This window comes from Lampris incognitus, chromosome 13 (assembly GCF_029633865.1).
Source record: "Lampris incognitus isolate fLamInc1 chromosome 13, fLamInc1.hap2, whole genome shotgun sequence".
NCBI lineage: Eukaryota > Metazoa > Chordata > Actinopteri > Lampriformes > Lampridae > Lampris > Lampris incognitus.
Genome location: NC_079223.1, coordinates 34,592,512 through 34,617,851, shown reverse-complemented (window position 1 = coordinate 34,617,851; position 25,340 = coordinate 34,592,512). Strand labels below are relative to the sequence as shown.

General features: G+C 42.6%; 1 protein-coding gene across 1 annotated transcript in view; it reads left to right on the top strand.

The window, feature by feature from the left end:
- kcnma1a (potassium large conductance calcium-activated channel, subfamily M, alpha member 1a) overlaps positions 1 to 25,340 on the top strand; it is a 219,611-nt gene that overhangs the window by 146,745 nt on the left and 47,526 nt on the right. The window contains exons 8-17 of the mRNA XM_056292393.1: positions 756 to 926; positions 2,553 to 2,644; positions 8,338 to 8,448; positions 8,572 to 8,677; positions 9,275 to 9,357; positions 9,463 to 9,532; positions 15,940 to 16,095; positions 17,713 to 17,822; positions 18,008 to 18,076; positions 22,731 to 22,742. Coding sequence (XP_056148368.1) covers positions 756 to 926; positions 2,553 to 2,644; positions 8,338 to 8,448; positions 8,572 to 8,677; positions 9,275 to 9,357; positions 9,463 to 9,532; positions 15,940 to 16,095; positions 17,713 to 17,822; positions 18,008 to 18,076; positions 22,731 to 22,742 — 980 coding nt within the window. The remainder of the gene's footprint in view (positions 1 to 755; positions 927 to 2,552; positions 2,645 to 8,337; positions 8,449 to 8,571; positions 8,678 to 9,274; positions 9,358 to 9,462; positions 9,533 to 15,939; positions 16,096 to 17,712; positions 17,823 to 18,007; positions 18,077 to 22,730; positions 22,743 to 25,340) is intronic.

Below are 25,340 nucleotides of genomic sequence, written 5' to 3'. Positions count from 1 at the left end.
ATGTATCAGAGGAGGCATTTGGTAGTCTGCAGCCCTCCCCAGATTGGCAGAGGGGTTTGTGGAGCAGCGACCGGGATGGCTCAGAAGAGTAGGGTAATTGGCCGGATACAAAATCCAAAAAAAATCTTCAGATCTTAAAAGTTAATTCTCAATCTGTTTAATCACTAATCTGTTATTTTTGAGGTGCTTTGCTATTCTAAGCGGTGTGCCACAAGCCAAGTATGTGTGTGAGGGTCCATGAGAATGTTCCCTCTAGCCCCCTCCCATTGTCTTTTTGGATGTCAGTAGACCAGAAGAGGGTTGAAGAGGACGTGATTCTCAGTGTTGTCCATCACCTATACTTCACCTGACTTAGGTCTACTTGCAGCTGAAGTGGTGGGGGGTTTTGGGTGTTGTTCTGGGTCCAGGTCTGATCTTAAAGGGTGTTGCAATGTAATTATAAAAGAGAATATTTTGCTTATGAATAAACATAGTGGTGCCTTTTTTTTCCTAATTCTTCAGTCTCTTCTTACTAGCCCAAGTTGTTTCGATGTACTTTTGTGCCATTACCTCTTAGTAACATCTCAGGCTAGCTTCATTGTGCATGAAGGTGGTTTTACCACTAGATGGTAGCCTAAGCTTAATATTTTGCTCTCTCTTTTTTATTTTTTGGTCATATTTGAATTAACACTGGCTAGATATAATGAAACCTGCTTTAGGAGGGCTTTGTGTATGAAAAACGTTTGATTACCTTTGTCTATCCTTTTTCCGTGTAGGTTGAAAACTCAGGGGATCCTTGGGAAAACTTTCAAAACTCCCAGTCACTTTCCTATTGGGAATGTGTCTACCTGCTGATGGTGACTATGTCCACGGTGGGCTACGGGGATGTATATGCAAAAACCACCCTAGGGCGCCTATTCATGGTCTTCTTCATCCTCGGTGGTTTGGTAAAATCAGGCTTTTCTCTCCCTTTACTGTCTGCCATTCCCTCCTAAAACCTGCCTGTCCCTGTCAATGCACTGCTTAGAGTTGTTGAATTTGCAGAAAATAGATTTAGGAATCATGAATAACTTTTTAGCTGCTAAGATATTTCGTGTACTGTTTGACAGTTTAGCATGGCGCTGTTTTCAAAATGTTAAAGCAACATGTACTGTCTGTATGAAGATGTTTTCTAAGTAAAATCACTATTGTGTAGGTGCATCCTACTGTATAGCCTCCTGTATCTTGTCTATTGTAGTAACTATGTGCTCCTTTGTCTACCCAATGTGTCTCATATGTATTTGTAAAAGAATACAGAGTAAGGCATTGTCTGATAATGTTGTCGCTGTTCTCTTAAAGCAGTTACGGTCTCAGGATACCCTTCCTCTTGTCTCTTCCCACAATTCCAACAAACACATGGTCAGGGAGATGAGGCTTAGGCCAGCCTGAGTGTTACCATAGCATTAACAGCCTCCCACTCATCCCCATCATCATCAATGGTAACACAAACAAATACAGACTCAGCCGTACTCACACACACGGATCCTTTTTTTCCTTCCTCAAAAGCGAAGGATCCAGTGAAATACAGCTAATACATTCTGTAGTTGGACAGCTAAGTGTCTCCTGTCACTGATGACGTGCAGCTGTGTAGATGTGGCCCATTATGTGGCCAAAGCGATGGGCTGCTCTCTCTCCTGGTGCTGAGAGGTCTGGAAGTCTTTAGGCTAAGCAGCTCGGCTGCTTCCTATCAGAGCAACAATTCCATGCTGGGAACGCTGTAAGCTAACATCAGACTCACGTCATCACACATTATTGTCGCAAGTGCCTAGATGCAATTTTTCAAAGACATTTTTAGTACATATTCATCATGGAAAATAGATGAACCGATGATGGGGTTTATGGACTGGCCCACGGCTATTTGACAGTTAGGGTTAGCTTGAGTACTGTGTTGGTAGTTGCTCAAATTAATCTAAACAATGGCTTTTTGGTAGAAAAACACAGGCTGTGAACCTTTTGCAAAATGCATCCAGCTCATTTTCCGGACCAATAAATGAGTCTTAATGTGTTTTGCAGCTGTGGCGCATCAGGTGGGCCTATTCAAATCAACCTGCCAGATCATCTGTGTTTGTTGGACAAAACATGGCACATAGGCTTCCCCCCGCCCTAAGTTTTTTAGATTCTAGTAGTCAGGGAGGTTTTGGGGTACTTACAGACTGACTATTTGTCCACGGTGACAAAATTAATGGCCCCATACCATTTTTTCCCCTAAACCCATGACCTTTTAAAACCAACTGTGGTTACTCTTTTTTTCCCCCACAGATTTTCCTTCGCCATAGTCTAAAGAGCTCTCAAAACTTTACTAAAAAGAATTCTGCTTCTCTCTGCCCCCATTTTGTAAAACCTAACTCAGTCTTTAAGGACTTTGGGAGAGTTTTATTCATTTTTTGACATCCGGATTTTTACATAACAGTACAGTACCATGTCTCTCTCCTCAGAAATCTGGCGGATTTAAGCGGCACTTTCCCTACCACCCACTCTGCAGCTCGGTAGTCTCCTTTTTTAGTCTCTTCTTCTGTCTCCTATCTTCTCCTTAGGCCATGTTTGCCAGCTACGTCCCTGAAATCATAGAGTTAATAGGAAACCGCAAGAAATATGGTGGTTCCTATAGTGCGGTTAATGGGAGAAAGTAAGTATTCCAGATGGTTCTGCTGTTTTTCTGTGCGCGGTAGAACCCTCTCTGCATGCCCTTTTCTTTTTCTGTTTCATGCATGTAGGCCATGTTTGCTCGCTACGTGCCAGAAATTGCTGCTCTCATCCTTAATCGGAAGAAATACGGAGGGAGTTATAACTCGACACGAGGCAGAAAGTAAGTTCAAATCCAGACAAGGTGTGGTTGTGTGACTTAAGTACACTCCCCCTCACTTAGGTTCATAGTTATCGGGGGCTAGTTTACCTGACTATTTAGAAGAGTAAAAGTTATATTACACTGTAAAGTCGCACTGGGTGACTGGAGACCTTGGCCATATGGACACATGTCCACTCCCTTCCTTTCTCTCTCTCTCTCTCTCTCTCTCTCTCTCTCTCTCTCTCTCTCTCTCTCTCTCTCTCTCTCTCTCGCTCTAGCTCTCGCTCTCTCTCTCTCTCTTCCCCCCCTATCAGAGTCTCTCTCTCCGTCCCTCAATCAGTGCTTACCTTAAGTCATTTGTGTGCTGTTCATTTTCTTTTTCTCCCCCCTTGAAACATTGTGTGTTACACTTTAATTTCATTTGGACACTAGAGCTTTCATGACTATTACACTTTAGACTCCCTATATTTAACCTGTGGTGCTTCTCTGTAATGTACGGTAGATGTAACGTAGTGCAGTCCCATGGCTTTATGTCCTTTAATCTCTTCATAACTAGCCCGTATTTGTTCACTGAAACAATAGTGACGATTCTTAATCTCTTGAAATGAAAGCAACTAGTCATGAAACCCCTACTATCTGCTTTAAAAGGAATTTTTATGCTTCAAGAAAGTGGAAAAACTTGAAAATCTGCAATTGCATTATTATTGGTGGTTTTTATTTTAAGTATCATCAATCTCAATGACCATTGCAGGATATTATTTCTTTTCTTGTTTCAATTTGCTTGAGTTGGTTTTGCATGCTTAAAAAAAAAATCTGCATCATTTCTCGCATGTTCCCACTGATCTGCATTATTCTGGCCTTTTCATCGATCATGGCTTATATGATTCCTGAGAAAAAGCCACCTTCCTGCTGTCTGTCACTGCTAGTCCATCGCATCATCACTGTGTGACATGGCTCTTACCGCTTGCATAATCAATGCTCGACACAACTCTGGCCCTGATCTTCAGTCAGCTCCCACACCCTGAATGCTGGATGCCTCGCTCCCTTCAGAGGCACTCAATTGCTTATGACTTGCTTTGCCTGCTCGGTTCTTGTGCCTGCCTGGTTCTCGTGTATGTGTGGCAGCGGATGTTGTCTCTACAGGCAGTGTCCTTGTATGTGTGAGTGGCTCTCACAAAAAGAGGTTCCAGTGCTTTGTGAGGTGTGTGTCAATGCTGTCTTTATACTGTGTGTATAATATTACCACTGCATCGCGTACTGTTCCCTTGCTCTTGTGGCTCAAACCATGTTGGTATTCAGCACACAGACTTATCTTTCTCCAAGTGTGGCCTGTTCAGAGTAGGAAGCTTGGATTTACTTCTTCATTTTTTCTAATTTTTCTGTTCTTTTGTTTTCTCTGTTAGCACTGTTTCCATCACTATATCTTTTTTTCTTTCTTAGTTTGTCTTTGTTTCGCTGTCGCTTTCTTTCCCTCTCGGTCCATCTTTATTCTCAGCGTTGTTCACTCATGGTGTTGGGTGGGGGGTTGGATTCCAGGAAGTTGGCGGTAGAGCGAGGCATTAGAAAGTAGCCATTGTTGGATGATGTTTGCCTGTCATTAGGACAAGATTGATGAGATGTTATGTTTGGCTGGTGACCTGAGCTTGGACTCACAGACGGGTGTTGAGAGAGGGCCTTGTCAAAACCGAGGACTCATTTCTCTCACACGCTGCTTTCCTTCTTCCACCCTCCACCGCCCCTGCCCCTCCTTTCCGGACAGGAACACAGCACAGGCATATGGTAACAATCAGGTGCTACCTACCAAACACATAGGCTCGGAGTGGCATCAGGCTCTCATTATCATTTAGATATGTACGCGTTTGGCGTGTATATGTATAGATCCTGACACATGCAAAAAACACGTTTGTCATGTGGGTTTATAATTGCCATCAGGGTTCGATGTATTATCAGTTAGTAGCTGTCAGCGCAAAAAAGGAAAGTCTGTGTCATGGAAATGAGATTAAGAGATTACAAATATTCGACTGATTACAGTACTCATAAACAATGAGGTCATGATGCATTATGAACTGTTTTGAATTTAGCCCTTATTTCATGTCAGTGCCTGAGTGTTGTCATTTGAAATGGGCCTTGAGGGTCATTTGGAAGTGCTAGGCTCTCTATTGGATCCATACGGCACCTCTGTTTCATGGTAGTTTTGTATACGGTCCTCTTTGCATCCTAGCATGCATCCGTCAGCTCAGTGACAGAACTCAGACCGTATATGCTGATATCATGATGGCGGGGCGTTTTGCTCGTTTGGCACTCACTGCTCTCGGAGCTCTGTGGTTTCCATTACAGTTCTGTGGTTTCCATTAGTCCCAACTGGAACAGAAGGGCTGGCACGGAAAGTGGCTTCAACCCTGGCTGAACCCCGACATACACCTCTAAATGAGCTCTGCTAGGACTAGCATCTCGGTGTGTGCGGCGACCCAAAGGCTCCCACTCTTTAAGGCATTAATGCAAACACACATTTACATAATCCTTAACCATTGCCCTGGTTGAGGTGCCAGGGTGTCTGGATAATACGAAATGGCCAAGAAAGTATGTATAAAATATTCAAGAAGAGGGTATGCAGTATTTTTTTCATGAGTAATGAACATAGAATCAGCACAGATATAACAGAGGTGGGGAGACGGGGTGATTAAAATGACGAGTCAGTGGTTTATTCTCCATTAATCGGTTTGGTGTCCATTGACAGTAATGTGTCCTGTCAAAAATGAGGTTAACGTGTTAATTGTGGCACTTTGATATTGACTCTGCCATTATGTTTTTTTTATTATCAATTATCTAAGGATTAGAGCAGTACCATTTATTTGAGTGACCTCTGTTGCTGATGTTTGAGCTCCGTGTTTATTCATTCAGTTTTTGTGTGTTCACCGTGTCCCAGGTGACATCTGTAGGGATGCTCCCTCACTGCTTGCTTTTCTGTGCATGCTCTTTAATGTCCCTTTTGCATTTGGATGTGATGCTTTGCAACTGTTTTTTGTTTAAGGAGCGTGGTGTGTTTGCTCTTATCATTGATTCTGTGTTCCTGTAGTGTTCTGTGATTGCTGTTGTTTTTTGAATTTTTATATGTCTGGTTTGAGATGTTCCAGAGAGGAGATATTTCATTCACAAAGCATTTATGGATGGTTGAAATATCCAGCATATGATCAGTGAGCATTTTATTACCCAGTGATTTGTGTGAGGACATCATTTTCAAGCTGATGCCACTTTTGGCATACAGAAAGAGGAAATAATCAGTAGACCTGGGTCCAACTTAATTGAAGTGTCATCTTTCATCCGTAGTTCCCTTCGGAAAAACAGTGGCACACCTAGTAGATTTCAGAGTCTGGGAAATGAACATGATTTCCTTAATGAGGACCACTAATCTGTGGCATCGTTTTGGTCTGCCGATAAACCATCCACTTGGAGTCAAAGATCTCTAAGACAAGTTCCACATATTTGCGCTTTTTGTGTGTGTCTGTGTGTATGTGTGTGTCTGTGCACATGTATTTGTGTATTCTAATATGTCCTTAAGTGTGGGCATGTGTGTTTCAGACGCACATTGTAACTGAATGCTTTATCCAAACATATTCCAAACACTGCCACACAAACCTCTGTATTCACTTCTCCCTTGGAAGAGGGCATCTGGACCCTTGGAGAAGGAAAACATGACTGATGTTCTCATCTCCTGAATTGAGAGACATCTTCTGCCAAGTACTGCTGGCTATCCCCAAAGATCTCAGATCATCAGCTTGTAAGACCACATGACTCCTTGCTCATCCCAGGCCAACCATACAATCATGGCTGCTTGCTAGATTCTCTTAATGGATAGAGGAGGCATCTGTGAAGACCATTATGTCCCTCCGCATTCAGACACTGCCATAGCCAGACCATGCCTGTCTCATCAGCTTGCCAATTCCATTTTAGTCCAGCCTTAACCAGTTCATCTGCTACGTGATTGAAGAATACATAGTGATCTGTACTATAGTTACCTGCCACCAGTAAAGAATAATTTCTTCCTCATACTTGCAGAGTCCAGAATACAGATGTGTCTATAGATAGATGTCAATAGATAAGGGTTAATGTGTTGGCTGATCTTTTCCTCTGAGTATGTATGAAATGTTTTGGGATCAGAGGAGATCTGTTAGAATGGCTGTAGCTTGATGGTGAATTATAGATGATTAGTGTTTTGTAATGGGGAACAAACTAATCCACAGAATTTTATAAACTCCTCTAACAAGCAGTCGAATTGCATCCTGGCACTTTCTCTGAAGTAGAGGATAAAGCAATTGTCATTATACAGATTGCTTCACAAGTCTCCATAGCATAATTAGGGTTACCTTCTCAGTGTCCACACTAATCTTAGTCAACACAGAGGCTGGACTCTTCTGAGTGTGCTTGGATTTCTCATTTTGGGGTTTGGCACAGGACTTGGTGACATTTGAATTTAATTTTGGAAGGGTAGTTCGGCTTTCCACAGTACAAATTAAGCATATAAAATGTCTTAAAGCCACTGGATAAGCATGATTAAATGGTATATCATAAGCAGTTGAATAGTAATATGGACTCAGTTCTCGGGTTACCTTTTTCTGAAAATCCCTTTTACAATTCCAACTCATGTCAGTTGAAACAAGTGGAAATATGTATTTTTAGTTAAGGGACACTAAAATCTCCTATGAAAAGAAGCACCACAAGTTATCCTTCCTATTCTTGTTTTGAAAGTTTTATTTTTATATGGCTGTGATAGACATGGACAGAGACTCATTCAAAAGAGAACAGTCATCCTCAGTCCAAATGGCTCTCATGATGGTGTTACTACGAGGACAGACTAGAATGAGTATCTGTGGTCTGAAGTGCAGTCGGAGGACAAACAGGGACAGTAACCTCAGCCTAAACCTCGGTCCAATCTACTGTCTTTTTTTCCTGCTTTAATCACCCCTGTGCACCATCTGATGGATCTCTCTGTTATGAAGTACTACTGTATCCTGCCAGAGACACGTCAAATGGTCTGAGGTCCTGTTTAGAATTTATGTCAGCCACAGGCCCCTGAATCAATTTGAAAGCTTTTAGTAATGTCCTTTTCAAAAGCATGAGAATATTGATGTACATGTCTTTGTCAACATCCATTCAGCTCACAAAGGGGCGGTTTGGCCAAAGGGACAGTTTTTATATTGAGAACGGATGACAATCCAACCACTGTGGGCTGTGTGATTATATCTTGGGTTTTCTAAAGCGCTTCAGAGAGGAGTGCTTGATTGCATTTGTCGTGCAGAATTTCACCACTTTCATTACATGGGGGAAAATATCTACGTTTTATGGCATAAAAGATATAATTAAGTTAGTTATTTGCTTTGAAACGACTTTTTCTTGACAAGTAAATAGACCGCTCATTCTATATTTGAGAGATGGATTTTAGAGTGCTTTGGTATGACTGATTTTATTTGGGAGGCATGCCAATGTCTGTAGTGATTTATGTTGCCCGCTCAAGATAATTTCTTGCCCCCTTCCAGGCATATTGTGGTCTGTGGTCATATTACCCTTGAAAGTGTCTCCAACTTCCTCAAAGACTTCCTACACAAGGACAGGGATGATGTCAATGTAGAAATTGTTTTTCTCCATAAGTAAGTTCACTTTTTCTTCCTCCCCACGGTGAACCGTCTTAGTGATAATGAAATGCGTAGTACATTGAGTTAATAATGTAGTGAAGCATCACTTACTGGGCTTTTTTTCCCTCTTTTTGCTAGTATTTCCCCTAATCTTGAGCTGGAAGCCTTGTTCAAACGGCACTTTACCCAAGTCGAGTTCTACCAGGGATCTGTACTCAACCCTCACGATCTGGCTCGAGTGAAGGTACCGTCTGAATTGACCTACCTGACCTCACAAGAGGATGACGAAAGATGGGATGAAATTAAGAGACGATGTAGTTTTTCCCAATAATCTAGCTGGCCAATAGATTAGTAGCTAGATAAATGCGTTTTAGTACGTCAAAGGCATAGTACTTACAGAGCCTTCCTGTCAGCTTTCTGTCAGATCCAAGATACCCCCCCCCATTTACACCTGATTAACTAAATACTGGAGAGGCCATAAAGTCAACTGATGGTTATTTTGAATTTGAGACTTGAGATAACAGAGCCATATAAAAAAGTTCTCCCGCCATGACTTCATTCTTTGTTCCCCCCAAACCAATGTTGTTAGTTGTGTTTACAGTGTCACTCACTGTTAATTTACTCTTTGGCCTCCCTAGTGTTAACACAATAGGTTTGAGACTGTGTGCTCTCTCTCAGCTCACATTTTAAAATCCCACTCCGCCGGATTTGTCCTCACTAGAATCAAGCACACTGGCTTTTCACAAAAAAATAAGCTAGATATGGCAATTTCTCTGGTGTATTAAGTGCTATGACATAACACTTATTGTTCATCTTTAATCCTGTGTTTGCGCGTGTATAGATCGAGTCAGCAGATGCCTGCCTAATCCTAGCCAATAAATATTGCCCAGATCCCGATGCTGAGGATGCCTCCAACATCATGAGGTATGGTGTCCTCTAAACTTTGAAAATAAAGAAAACTTGATCTGTGCGGCCACAAGTTTTTCTAGGGGTTCGTCTGATGTCCCCACCCATTGCTTCTCTCTCTAGGGTTATTTCGATCAAGAACTACCATCCAAAGATCAGAATAATCACACAGATGTTGCAGTATCACAACAAGGTGAGATCAAGTGTCAAATATAACTCAACCCATATGCAGTATGTTCCACGCTGTACACCATGATACAATTGTGTCATGTGATAAGGTGATGATAAGCTAATGAGTGGTTATCAAAATCTTGTGTCTCTCACCCCAAGCAGCTTTACTCCATTCACGATCCACTTCACAAATAGACGTCATTTGCAAAATAGTAAAGGTTGCATGCATAGGTGGCAGGTAAGCTTAAGGACAGAGAGGGTTAATTCACCAACTACTATATTTGTTGTTGTTGACAACGACAGGAAGCAAATTTATGTGTTTGTAAGTTAGCAATTCTATGCCGCAAACAACAATTATACTTGTAACGCAGTGCAGTAAAGAAAAACATAGACATTTTTAGAAAATGTTAGTCTCAATAGCAAAAATATAATCTATAGCCACAATACTTTTTTGCCTCAGATTTTTTTTTTTTATCTTTATTTTCTTGAATGTGCATGCAGTAGCAGACATCACTGTTGTTCGCCTACCCTCATCCAGCTGGTGGCACTGCTGCATTAACTAGGGATGTCATTTTAAAGGTTACTATTATTTGTTTGGGGGCGGCACGGTGGCGCAGAGGTTAGCACGGTCGCCTCACAGCAAAAAGGTCCTGGGTTCAAACCCCGGGGTAGTCCAACCTTGGGGGTCATCCTAGGTCATCCTCTGTGTGGAGTTTGCATGGTCTCCTCATGTCTGTTGGGTCAGGTGAATCGGCCATACTAAACTGTCCGTAGGCGTGAATGTGTCAGCCCTGTGGTGGACTGGCGGCCTGTCCAGGGTGTTTCCCCGCCTGCCGCCCAATGGCTGCGGGATAGGCTCCAGTATCCTGCAACCCCGATTGGGGTAAGCAGTTTGGATGGATGGATACTGGTGTTGGATATTGGGTGGATTGAGTAGAGTAGAGTAATGCTTTAATGTCCCCAAGGGGCAATTTGGCTTACAACAGCAGTCAGTAATAGTAAACTGGTATCTGTAATATACATACAGTATAGACATGTATACACACAAAAACAAGTACACAGTTTGCGGTAACATCACTGTTGTTGTTTCCCCAGAGCCATCAGAAGAAGCGATAGATAGTCACAGCTCCATTTTTTTTAGAAAGCCAATAACTGATGGCATAAAATACCTCATATATATGTTGGTGTCCCCTCTAGGGTGTAGTCTAGTCAGTTAAGGCAAAATGGCTGCAAAAAGTCATTCACATTTGAGCCTATGTTTTTCTGTTAATTTAGAGTCCAATAACGAAAAAAATGCAAGGAGCCCAAAATTTTAGGTGGGGGAAGTCTCTGAAATGGCCACGCCCACTTTTTAGGCCTGGAAATCAGTATCTCGGCTCCTGAATGTCGCAGAGAGCTGATCATGGGCTCAAAAGAAGCAGAAGCACCACATTTATATAAGCATTATGAACAAACATATACCCCAAAACCTTTACTTTTTCAGATATTTTAAGAAAACTAATTTTTACTGGTCACGTTTCACGTATCAGCTCCTGAAGGTTGTAAAAAGCTATATTTGACATGAATCTCATTCGCTGCCTATGTTATAAAGCATGAAGCACAATACACACACGAATCATGAGTTTAGAAAATATCTTAGTTGTCTTCAGCTCCATGTCATGAGAATAGCAGTATCATACACAAGATATCTTAACCCAGGCCAGGTTGCAGTGGGTGGATCCGATCAGCCCCTTTATGCCATCAAGAAGATGATACAGTGGGCCATGGGGGAAGAGTTTTCTCATTCATACTTCGCGTTCATGGGTGGGCTGCACCTTGAGAAGGTTTCTCTTGTCTGTGTTGGGCAGTTGATAAAAGGAACTGGCCTTGATACCATCTTAACCTCAGCTAATCTGAATATCACAGGTCTGACAACTGCTGTCTGCGATGTGAATTCCATAAAGAAGGCTAGATACTGTATTCAACTCCTGGCTGTGGTGCTGGCCAAGAAGAGAGATGAAGCATTTCAGGCAAAACGTCTAGAGGACAACAGTTTGACTTGGAGTAACTGGGTGGCCAATGAAAACAGCCCCATGTTTCACTACTGGAACAATGTTGTTGACACAATCAAGAAGGTTCTTATCTTCATAAGATCCTTTCGAGAGGCAAACTTCATCATGATGATCAGTGCACTTGAGCAGCTCATTCCTCTTTTCTTTGCACTTGATCATACACACTATGCCAGATGGGCATCAGTGTTTCTTCAGGATCTCAAAGAGCTCAAATGGAGACACCCATACTTGTTCAAGGAATTTCTTTCAGGCTCTTTCACAGTAAACACCAGAGACAACCCATTCTCAAAGATTGCATGTGATCAAAAGCAGGAACATAACATAAAGGTCATCAAGTCTGACACTGGATATGTCGATATCATCAATCGGGAAGATCAAGAGTTCTTCAGGAAACTCGAACTTGCGCTACCCGAAATCCAGCGCTACCTAGATGAGGTCGAAGGTCAAGATCCATCACACGGGCACAAAGAAATGCTGGATTCCTTCAAGGAAACATTTTCAAGCCACACACTCAAGGTGTACCAGGGTATCCTTACCAACCCGTTCGATGAAGCTCAGTTCATGAGGTTGAACTCATCCATTCCCTTCCCAGATGTCATAAGTAAAGACTCCAGTTTTGTCTTTACAGTCGGCAAAACTCAGCATGACCAGTTTGTGCAGGAGCGAATTGTATTAAGTAAGAATGATGTCAATGCAACCATCTCACGAAATGCCCTGAAACTCCCAAGTTCATGTGCAAAAGTCCAACTCGCTAGCCCTGCAATCAAGCCACCCAAAGGAACCTTTGCAAAGCTGAAGGAGGCCTGCAGATCAAGAGAAGAAGAGACAAGGAAGTTATTTGGTGGTGAATTCACAGGTGAAACTAATTGATATAAAGTCAGTTATTCAAATATTTTAGATGTTACTTAAGTCTTACCAGATTTTTAATACAGTGATATTCATTGATTCAATTTCACATTCAAGTTAATTGATTTGACAGTAAGCCCAAGAGTTACACTTAGCTTAACTATTCATTTCAATTTCAGGTTTACCCGACGCCTTGTCAACAAAGGATGGAGATATTTATCATAGCCAAAAGTCTCAAATTCTTAAGGACATCGGTGTACAAGTTCAATCTACATCCTCAGAAGGACTTGTGATAGATTTGTCTGTGCAAGTACGAATCATGGCAAAGTCTCTCACCAAAGGCATGACATTCCAAGACTTTGTAATCAAAGTGTTGAACAGCATTGCCAGGATCGGTCATGAGAAGAAAGCCAATCGTATTGACATTGTGGCTGACCTCTACCAGAATATGAGTATCAAGACTGCGACTAGGAAGAACCGGGGATCAGCAGGTAGTTCACAGATGGCTTTCAGTGAGAATGACACCATGCCAGAATCTAAGCAATTCTTTGAAGCTTTTCTGTCTAATGTAGACAACAAAGTAGCCCTGAATCTAATGTTCGCCAGGATTGCTAAGGCACAAGCGTGGAACTGGGACAAGGAGTTCAGCATCACCTACGGCAGAAAGGTGCTTGCAAACTTCGGCGAAAGCTTCGAGATCCAGCTTTATGACAGCATAGATATGCTTGAGGAGGCTGACAACCGCATCGTTTGCCATGTGATGCACATGCTAAACAAGGGGATCAAGTCAGTTACAGTTAGAACAGTCGACTCCGATGTGGTAGTCATCCTACTAGGGTTCACTACACAGTTCCTATCAGTATGTAATGACTTCCAACTTATAGTTGACTTTGCAGTTCCTGGCAAACGCCAATTCTACTCAATCACAGAAGCACACAAGAAGCTTGGTGGAGATGTGGCCGATGCCATGCCTGTGTTCCATTCTTTTAGTGGCTGTGATTCTGTGAGCGCCTTCTTTGGCCACTCAAAGACTGCTCAATACAAAGCCTGGATAAACCACAGTAAGTCCACAGAACTCACTGCTGCTTTGAGAGGACTAAGTTGCTGCCCTAGTATCGAGGCAGTTAAGGAAAGCATGGAAGTTATTGAGCCCTGGGTAATGAGCTGGTACAACAAGACTGGACTGTACAACTGTGTCAGTATAGATGAGCTCAGATTCCAGCTGTTCAAGCACTCAGTTAATGATGAGCTGAGAGACCTACCCCCAAGTCAGGATGCGCTTCTACAGCATCTGTTGAGAGCTACATTCCAGGCAGGATGGCTGTGGGGAAACAGCCTGCTACAACTCCCTTGTCCCCCTGTCATTGAATGGGGTTGGACTACCGAAGGAGAGGAACTCTTCGTCAAGTGGAGCACAGTTTCCACAAGAGATACATTGTCTCAAGTAACAGGGGTGTGTAGTTGCAGATCTAATAAGTGTACCTCATGTTCTTGTGCTGGCAGAGGGATGAAATGTCTCATTTATTGCAAGTGCCTCAGCAAGTGTTTGAATCCAGTCTGATGGGATGTGTGAGGTTAAAATAAAGATTTTTTTGGACCTCACATGGTTTGCTTTGTTTCTTTGGTGGTTACTGGGTTCCTCCTCTTATAACAAAGAGTCAACTTGAATACTAGCACTCCATGAGTAGATGTAACACTTTTACTCAAACAAACTGTATAGCCTTCTTGCACAGATTTGGCTAAAGTTGATTGCATGCTGCTGATCAATTCAATGGAAAAAAGAACATGTTCATGAATAGCTCAAAACGTGAAGGTTTTAGGGCATACAGTATATTTGTTCAGAGCACTAATATAAATAGTTATTTCCACATCTTTTGAGCCCAATATCAACTCGGGGCAACCTCCGAGAGCTGAGCCTGAGATATAGTCCCAGGGCTAAAAAGTGGGCGTGGCCATGTATGTGACCAGTGAAAATTAGTTTTTTGTAAATACCTGAAAAAGTAAAGGTTTTGGGGTATATGTTTGTTCATAATGCTTATATAAATGTGGTGCTTCTGCTTCTTTTGAGCCCATGATCAGCTCTCTGCGACATTCAGGAGCCGAGATACTGATTTCCAGGCCTAAAAAGTGGGCGTGGCCATTTCAGAGACTTCCCCCACCTAAAATTTTGGGCTCCTTGCATTTTTTTCTTTATTGGACCCTAAATTAACAGAAAAACATTGGCTCAAATGTGAATGACTTTTTGCAGCCTTGACCCCATATTTGCCCTTAACTGACCAGACTAGTGGTAAAACCTCCTCCTCGAGGGAAGCAAATGAAACTCTCTGTGTAAAGGGTGCTGGGAGTCCAATAAGCTGGTCTGAGCTTTCTGTGTGGCTCTGACTTGGTACAGATGGCAAAGATCGTTTAAATTTACACCAGTCACTTTACGGCACACATTCACCATTTTTCCCAGCAAGTTTTTGTTTTTCACACTGACATTACCAAACCAACAGAGCATAGCGAATATTAAAACTGACTCAATACACCAAATATAGAAGACTTTCAGCAGAGACTTGTCAACATAAAACTTCTGAGCTTCCTTAAGAAAAACAATCTCTGATTTGCCTTTTTACAAATAAATCAGTGTTGGCATCAAAGGTGACATCCAGGATGTCTTTGTGCATACTCAATAATCCAGATAAGGAAGTCACAGAAAGTTGAGTCAGTTCATCTCCCTGCAGTCAGTTGGGACTGAAGAGGTCACTTGGATGAGGGATGAAACGTTTCTCTCAATAAACGTTGTGTCCAGATGAACTGATTCAACTCTCTGTGATCATCCAGGATGGTTCCCAAGTATTTGTACTGCTGGACTCCAGTCACAGGCTCCCCCTGAAATGATGGCAGGAACAAGAGAAGTAGGTCTCCTGCGAGAGTCAATGAACATCTCTTTTACCAGGCTAGAATGGAGTGTTGGTATTAGAGATTTTACCCAGGGCTAAAATCCAATACCAAAAGCCACAAGTAACACCTCATAAAATGAAACAAAATGTCTTGATTTACTGCATTTTTGGCACGAGCGCTTGTATTTTCTTTTAGTACGTTTTAATGGTAAAAAAAACCCCAACTGATTCTGTCTCAATTATTTTGCCATTGACCTCAAACTAAAGGACTAACTCTGCACTGTTCGGCAAAAGTAATGGATCAGATTGGTACTAGGTATCGACCAATACTTAAAGATTCTTACCCGGATATGGTGTTGGTACTGAAAAAGTGATATCAGTGCATACCTAGCATTAACAAAAAATAATCGGTCAAAATAATCCAGACAAGGGCAGCAACACAAACTATTAGGAGAGACACAGATACCCAGGACACAGCCAACCTAAAAATATGACTCACTGAAATGGTCAGTGAAAGCACAACTTTAATTCATAATTTTACTAAAACAACGTTACCAATATGCAATACCCATAGATTATAGGGACGATTAGGCTCTTTTCCCCGCCACCCATGGTTTCATGACCTCCTCTGCTTGTGTCCTGTAATGCAGGCCCATCTGTTGAACATTCCAAGCTGGAACTGGAAGGAGGGAGATGATGCTATCTGTCTGGCGGAGCTGAAGGCAGGCTTCATTGCCCAGAGCTGTCTGGCCCAGGGCCTGTCTACCATGCTAGCCAACCTCTTCTCTATGAGGTCCTTCATTGAGGTAACCCGGAGCAGAGGATAAACATGTCCTATTTCAGTCATACTTTTGGAGTGATACAGATGGGTGAATGCCTTCATTACATTTCTTTAGGTTAAATATTTCATTCTAGTGTGGCGGCCCTTTGCAAAGTACCTCATGCGAAGCACCTCATGAATCTGGCCTCTAACGTACTCACTCCCAAATTGATATTTAGTTTCACATGTAATTGTACCATTTGCGTCGCTTGTGGGTGGGTGGAGTGGGGATTGCGAACCGTCCAAAAAGTGCTTGTGAGTGAATGCATCTAAAAATATCTGCTGTTTTAAGAAATTTTTAAGACAGATTTTGCGTGTTTTGTTGTTTGTTTTTTTTTTTAAACTAACATAATCCTCATCAGTAAGAGATTGGCCAAATGTTTTTTTTCTGCATCTCCCACCACTATTCTCTCTTAGCCTCTCTTTCATATTCTATTACTTGGTATTGGTAGGATTTCACAGCAACGGCATTGACAGAGATGCAAGTAAGTTGTGCACCATCACCTTTAATGTGCTCCAGTAAATAACCCTAAACTTAACCCCGAACCCTGAGCCCTTACCTTTTGATCATTTTTTTTTTAACGTTTCTGATGTGTCAGCTTGCTTTTCCGAGTTGCTGGTCAGTGAAAAATATGGTTCAGACGAGCTCAATTTAGCTCTGTTAAATTGGTGCAAAAACATCTACTTTATGTTTTTGAAGCATCTAATTCCATTCCATTATTCAAGCCGCTTATCCTGAGTAGGGTCGCGGGATGCCGGAGCCTATTATTATTATGCTAGAGCCATCTATTTATGTCAAGGTTAAGTGTGCAATTGGGATACTATGTAAATAATATGTAAAGTTAGTTACTCAATTAAAAATGTGCAGCCAGGACTTCGCCGACTTCTAATTATAAATCTAAAGCAATGATCCCTGTATCGTTCTGTTCACAACAAAGTAACAAAACGGCTGCTTTACTTACTTTGCCAGAATACATGCTGAAGAAGGGCATCTTGCCCGAAATGGCTGTGTGGCAATATTAAAAGTTCAAATTGGAGTGCTGTCCTAGTCTTTTCTTTGTGTGTTTTACTATATTCGGGATCCAGCACCCAGTCTTTCTAGTCTTGTCATGAGTCGAGCACATTGTTTCTTATTTTCTAGGATTCATTGGTAGGTGAAATTTGTATTAGCAGGCTATCTGTTGCTTCTATTCAGTAGATGCTCTTCTGTCAGATGGAAATAGCTTCATAGATAGTGATAAATTCCGCCAGGAGTTTTAATATCTCTATCCAAATAAAGACATCTGTGTGAGTATTTTCCATCAGACTGGTGCCTATTTTTTTCTCTGGCGTATCACATGGAGCCTGTTGTGTTTCTCGGACTCAAATCTGAAGAGGTGCTTACGTCTATCAAAGAGCTGTTCTCATGTCATAAAGATGATTGATCAGTTTATAATGACCAAGATGATGTGCTGGAACATCTGCTGGCCACATTGGCCCCACTTCTGGAAAGAGCTGTTTTTTTGTTTTTTGTTTCCCCCCCCCCCTCTCTTCATTTTCTTCTTGAAAAGCTCAACATGTGTTATTTTCAAACGTGACATATCCATTCTCTTGTTTTTGTCAGATTGAAGAGGACACATGGCAGAAGTATTACCTGGAAGGAGTAGCTAACGAGATGTACACAGAGTATTTGTCCAGTGCCTTTGTTGGCCTCTCCTTCCCCACAGTCTGTGAGTAAGTATCGCTTTGTGTCAGCAGCGAGCCTTCACACCAGTGGTAAGGCCAATGATGCTATTGTTGATGAAGAGAGAGAGGAAAAAAGCATTGTTGTAGAGAATATGAGTCATAGATGTGTAGAAAAAAGCTCCAATCTGTATAATACCCTCTCATGTGTACATGTGCAAATGTGTGTTTTGCAGGCTGTGTTATGTGAAGCTGAAGTTGTTGCTTATTGCCATCGAATACAAGTCTGAGCAGAGGGAGAGCAGGTTTGTATTGTGGATCATTCCTCCCGTAACCTCATGCACAACTTGACCTTGTAGAGTAGAATGACACTGCTGTATGACCCCTGACAATTTTATTATTGGAAATAATCAAAATTACTCAGCTTTGCTCACAAACCCTTGCAGATTTCATCACATTTAATCCTTCTAATGCATCGATTTATGTTGCGAAGAATAAAGCTAATCAAACAAAAATGGCACTCAAACACAATAACACACTATTATGAGTTAGTTCGAAAGCCCGAGGTTGGGTTCAACTTGTATCAGGCATCCAGGTAGCGTAGCAGTCTATTCCATTGCCTACCAACACAGGGATCGCCAGTTCAAATCCCCATGTTACCACCGGCTTGGTTGGGCGTCCCTACAGACACAATTGGCCGTGTCTGTGGGTAGGAAGCTGGATGTGGGTATGTGTCCTGGTCGCTGCACTAGCACCTCCTCTGGTGGGTCGGGGTGCCTTTTCAGGGGGGAGGGGGAACTGGGGGGAATAGCGTGCTCCTCCCACGCGCTATGTCCCCCTGGCGAAACTCCTCACTGTCAGGTGAAAAGAAGCAGCTGGCGACTCCATATCTATTGGAGGAGACATGTGGTAGTCTGCAGCCCTCCCCGGATCGGTAGAGGGGGTGGAGCAGTGATCGGGATGGCTTGGAAGAGTGGGGTAATTGGACGGGTACAATTGGGGAGAAAAAGGGGGGGGGGGGACTTGTTTCTTCTACATTGTTTGGATTGATAATAATCAAGATGTATAAAAGAACCACATAACTAGATGACACTAAATGTCGATAGATATGCAGCAGCAGGTTACACACTTTTGTGAAACCTCTGAGAAATACACAGGCGAACTATTGTTACACTTTACTGATGTATAACACAGTGCCGTATGAAAATAACTTATTCTTACAAAATGATATATCATATTGTACCAACATAGGATTTACAGTCATTCCATTTTCTTAATCCATTATACATAATGGATTAAGAAAATGACCAAAATACACTTAAATCATTGTAGGTAAAGCTTTACACCTTAATAATCAGCTTCCGACTTACTTGAACTTTATGAAAAGAATTTCCTTACCTTGATTCTGTTGTCATCCTGCTTACTCGGTGCAGACTCCGCTGACTTGACACTGACAAGTGTCAATCAACATTAACACCATGAAGTACTACTTCTTTCCAGTTACCTCAGTTTGCCAAATTCCACTCACCCCATCCCCCATAACCTGTTGTCACACATCTTTGTGTACTGACATAGGGCTCCATAGTAAACGATATGTTCAGATGTGATTATATTGACTTTACAGGGTCAAATGCGATGTGACATATGCACACTAGCTTGACATTTTCACGCTTTGCTGCACTGGCATCATGCAGTTCAAGATGCAGCCATGAAAAAGCAGCAGAAAGCAGTTGTGCGCATTACATTTAAGTATACTGCTCAAAAAAATAAAGGGAACACCTAAAAACACAATATAGACCTCGATGAATTAAATATTTCAGCTGAAAATCTTTATTTATTAGACAGAGGAATGTGTTTAGAGCAAAATAACCTAAGAATGATCAATGGAAATCAAAATCATTAGCCCATTAAGGTCTGGATTCAGAATCATAGTCAAAATCAAAGTGGAAAATGAGAACATAGGCTGATCCAACTTCTGTGGAAATTCTTCAAGACGATTCAAAATGAGGCTCAGTAGTGTGTGTGGCCTCCACGTGCCTGTATGCATTCCCTACAACGTCTGGGCATGCTCCTGATGAGACGACGGATGGTCTCCTGAGGGATCTCCTCCCAGACCTGGATCAGGGCATCGGTCAACTCCTGGACAGTCTGTGGTGCGACATTGCGTTGGCGGATGGTACGAGACATGATGTCCCAGAGGTGCTCGATTGGATTCAGGTCTGGGGAACGTGCAGGCCAGTCCATAGCATCAATGCCCTCGACATACAGGAACTGCTGACACACTCTGGCCACATGAGGACGAGCATTGTCATGCATGAGCAGGAACCCAGGGCCCACTGCACCAGCATATGGTCTGACAATGGGTCTGAGGATCTCATCCCGGTACCTAATGGCAGTCATGGTACCTCTGGCTAGCATGTAGAGGTCTGTGCGGCCCTCCAAGGATATGCCTCCCCAGACCATCACTGACCCACCGCCAAACCGGTCATGCTGGAGGATGTTGCAGGCAGCAGAACGTTCTCCACAGCGTCTCCAGACTCTCTCACGTCTGTCACATGTGTTCAGTGTGAACCTGCTCTCATCTGTGAAGAGCACAGGGCGCCAATGGCGAATCTGCCAACCAAGATGTTCTCTGGCAAAGGTCAATCGGGCTGCACGGTGTTGGGCTGTGAGCACAGGCCCCAATTGTGGACGTCGGGCCCTCATACCATCCTCATGCATTCTGTTTCTCACTGTTTGAGCAGAAACCTGCACATTAGTGGCCTGTTGAAGGTCGTTTTGTAGGGCTCCGGCAGTGCTCCTCCTGTTCCTCCTTGCACAAAGGACCAGATAGCGGTCCTGCCGCGGGGTTGTTGTTCTCCTGCGGCCCCCTCCACGTCTCCTGGTGTACTGGCCTGTCTCCTGGTACCTCCTCCATGCTCTGGACACTGTGCTGGGAGACACATCAAATCTTCTTGCCACAGCACGCATTGATGTGCCATCCTGGATGAGCTGCACTACCTGAGCAACTTCTGTAGGTTGCAGATACCGCCTAATGCCACCTCTAGTGGTGAGGGCACTAGCAAAATTAAAAACTAACCAAAGATCGGCCAGAAAAGATGAGGACAGGCAAATGGTCTGTGGCCACCACCTGCAAATCCATTCCTTTTATAGGGGTTGTCTTGCAAATTGTCTAATTTCCACCAGGTGGAAATTAGACAATTTACCAACAGGTGAAATTGAGTCACAAATCAGTGTTGCTTCCTAACTGGACAGGTTGATATCTCAAAAGTGTGATTGACTTGGAGCTACATTGCATTGCTTATGTGTTCCCTTTATTTTTTTGAGCAGTGTATAATGCGGTTCATATCATCACATCCTGCACATTAGAATACAATATAGAAAAAGACAGGTCACCTTAACAAAATTTTGTTGTCTATCATGTGGTGGTGATAATCATGTACTGTAGAACTTGAATGCTGACATATTTCAAACTCTTGCTACATTTATTTTGCTTTTTTTTATAGTGGATTTTGTTGATGTTTCCATCTGGAATTGGTTATTGGTTTTTTTGCATATACACTCAGGTGTTTGGGGTTTTTTTTCTTCTGGAAAATGTATAGCCACAATTCTCCGTGCCATTTGAGCTTTCTCATCCTCTTGTCAGAAAATCAAAACTACAGCCATGCACAACATGACAAAATTGTACATCTTTGACACCAAATGCAATTACTCACAGAAAGTTGAATCAGTTCATCTGGCCACAGCGTTTATTGAGAGAAAGGTGCTCCAAGTGACTTTTTCAGTCTCAGCTGACTGCAGGTATCTCCAGCCTTATAAACAATACAGTGGCATAACAACCGAAAATAACAGTTGGTTTCATATGCAAATTGCCATGACCATAAGAGTTTCAATTACCTCTTGGATGAGAGGCGAAACGTCTTCACGGATATATACCAAGTCCAGTTGCACTTGATTCAACTCCTTTGGATAACCATGACCTGGATGAATGAGAACATTCACAGACCTGGTCATGTGTACTAGTCACAGTGGATTTGGGAATGGTTGCAATCACATCATTGTAAAATGGTGACAGATGTACTCTTAGGCCCTCCCTCGGTTCAGGGATGGTTGTTCCCTCTTCACATAGATGGCCTCTTTGACTCCCCATTCAAACCAGCGTTCCTCCCTATCAAGGATGTGCACATCCTCATCCTTGAAAGAGTGGCCACTAGTCTGTAGATGGGTGTAGACTGTGGAGTCCTGGCCTGACACGTTAGCTCTCCTGTGTTGTGCCATTCTTTTGGCCAGCGTCTGTTTTGTTTCCCTGATGTACAAGTCACGGGAATCCTCGCGGCACTTAACAGCGTACACTATATTGTTCTGTTTGTGCCGGATGCGACCCGATCCTTGGGGTGGACCAATTTCTGGCGCAGCGTGTTTTGGGTTTGAAAGCAACTGAGACGCGATGTTTGGAAAATACACATCTCAACTTTTCCGACACTCCCGCCACACACAGAATCACCGCTGGTTTACACTTAGGCAGCTGTTGTCCTTCTCCTCTCTTCGATTGGCTGGTGCACTGTGATTTGAGATTGCAAACATTCCCAAATCCTCTGTGAATAGTAACGCATAGCCATTGTAACTCATTAATGGTCATGACCATATTTGCATATGAAACTGGTGGTTGGTTTTGGTCGTTATAACTATTATTTATAAGGGCGGGGATACCTGCAGTCAGTTCAGACTGAAGAGGTCACTTAGATGAGTGATGAAATGTTTCTGTTAATAAACGTATCCAGATGGACTGGTTCGACTTTCTGTGGTTTTCTTACCTGGATTATTGAGCATGCATAAAGACACATGCAACTACTGTATAAGAAGGAAAACTGAATAAATCGTGGGAGATAGTGATATTCTCCTTTTCTTTTTATGTCGATGACAACTGTTTGATTTGAGATTTTTTCTTGTTGTTTGCAGAAGCCGAAAGCGGTATGCCCTCTATCTTACTTCCAAAGTCCCGACCCATTCTCCACCACTTTAAAGCCTCTGACTTTGGGAGTTTCCCCAAGGATATTTTTCCAAATGCTATCTCAAAACAGGCCTCTTTTTCTAACTCTTATTTCATGGTGTCCCTTGTGCTTAATGCACTAACTTCTTTGCAGGCAGACAGAGGGTAGATAAACGATAAATGTGCTGTTTCTCTTTGTCTTTACTGTTGTTGGTGTACCAAGGCCAACGCTCACCCTCTCCATATCTCCCTTCTGCCTGAACTTTTCAGTTTTGTCCTTTACCAGTCCTGCGCTTAAGTCATTTTTTTTCCTCACCCTCAGTTCCTTTTCAGTGTCGCTCAGTATTTAATCCCTACGTCGGCATTGCCAAGCTAATTAATTCACTCCGTCTTTTTATATATCATCGTCAGAAAAGTACATCATGGTTCTTAAAATCTGACTCACAGAGACTGCCATACATTTATGATTGGACCCCAAAGAAGATGTAGATGAATAGTTATGATTTATTTTGGCTCATTTTGGACATGATCATGAAATTAACTGATTGATTTTTTTTTAACATTGCCATACACAGTGGTTGACACACTAGCATGTTTTCTCATGGTTTTATGACACCAGCAATATATATATTTATTTATTATTTATTTATAAGGAAAGGCATGGGACTGTTTGATTTGGATAGCTTTAAGTTTATCCAAAATGAAACTGATAACCGTAGGCTGCGTTGTCCATAAGTAATGTACATTTCATACACTCATTTCATCACTCTCACAGTGCTACTTATGTCATTTGTTTGTGTGTCTGCGTTGTGCACGCATGTGTGTATGCCATTTTTGTGTGTGTTTTTGTTTGTATGTGTTCGTATTATCAGGCCGGGAAAGAGTGGCTGTTTGCGTGTGTGGTGTGTGTGTGAGTGGGTGCGCGCGTGCATGTGTTTTTGTGTCACCACCTCCACCACCATGTACGCCCACGCTCATCCGTCTTTTGAGTAGATGTTCTTAAGTGAGGTCACTTCCTGTCAGTTTGGTGTTTGAGAAACAATCCAACTGCACAGAAGTTACTGCAACCGTCTGCATCTACGTACCTGTCTCTATACCCGTGCTGCCGTGGCAACGCCTCTCTGTTTGACTAGCTCCCTCACGCTGTGTGGTAGTTGCATGCTACGACACCGTCACATAAGGTGTGTGATGCTTGCCTTGTTGCTCACAATATGAGGTTTTGGCGCTATTAAGGCGTCTCTGTTCACTTGTTGAAACCAATTTGCCATGCTCTGTCATCGTCCACCCGCAATGAGCACACCTGTGAAATCTCAGATTTGGGCAGCAACGTTTGTCAATTCGTCTCCGTCTAATCAATTTCTGTCTTTATTTTCTCTTTAAAAAAGCATGTTATGCCTGTTTCCTGCTACGGGGGCCATTCAATCTTAGCAAACTAGGTGCTGTGTTTTTTCTTGTAGTGTGGAAAAACTTGTAAGCATGATTTGCACAATTTGATCATAACCACACAAAAAAATAGATTCAATTGCTCCCTTGCTGTTTTTTTTTTTACTCCGACATAACCTTGTTAGAGCCCAGAGGAAAGATGTAATTTTTTTTCAGATGTAGAGTCTTCACTTCCGATGTCCATGTCCACTGCGGTACATGTTCTAGAAAGTGGAAATGGATTGTTTTGTAATCCAACAGTCGCTGACCACACAGAGCCAGTGTGTTGGCCTAAATGCACTGCCGTTATGTGTGTGAAGGAGAATTGAACAGCGATGCTTTCATCTGGGCTCTGGGCGGTAGGAGTGTGACCCTCAAAGCTGTGTGGTTTCAGTGTTTTGCTCTTCAAGTTCACACTCGCGTCATTGATGATTGTTGCCTACAGGTAACCATGAATGACCACGGTGTGTGAGTGTGTGCGAGCGTGTGTGTTTTGTCTGTCCTTTGTCTCAGTCTAATTAATGGGGAATGATACAGCCAGTCACTGTAGGAATCAAAGAGCATTCAAATACAGCTTCAGCTATGCACCAAGAAACATATTGCCACTTAATGTCACCAAAATGGAGTGAAAAAGACTTACACATCCAATCATTTTGAATGAGGCTTGTGCTGTAGTTTGATTACTTTTCATTGTGTTTCAGTATATGTTTTTAGAACTAATTCATTAGCTTGTGCGACACAGAGCCTGACAACTATAATGTATTTGGTTAGTGTCGGTTTATCTACTGTAAGGGAATTTCAGAAGATTTGGAAGTTGGGCGGCATGGTGGTGCAGTGGTTAGAATGGTCACATCACAGCAAGAAGGTCCTGGGTTCGAGCCCCAGGGTAGTCCAACCTTAGGGGTCATCCCGGGGTCGTCCTGTGTGTGGAGTTCTCCCCGTGTCTGTGTGGGTTTCCTCCGGGTGCTCCGGTTTCCTCCCACAGTCCAAAGACATGTAGGTTAGGTGAATTGGCCATACTAAATTGTCCCAAGGTGTGTGTGTGTGTGTGTGTGTGTGTGTGTGTGTGTGTGTGTGTGTGTGTGTGTGTGTGTGGGCCTTGTGATGGTCTGGTGGCCTCCCTGCCTGCCGCCCAGTGACTGCTGGGATAGGCTCCA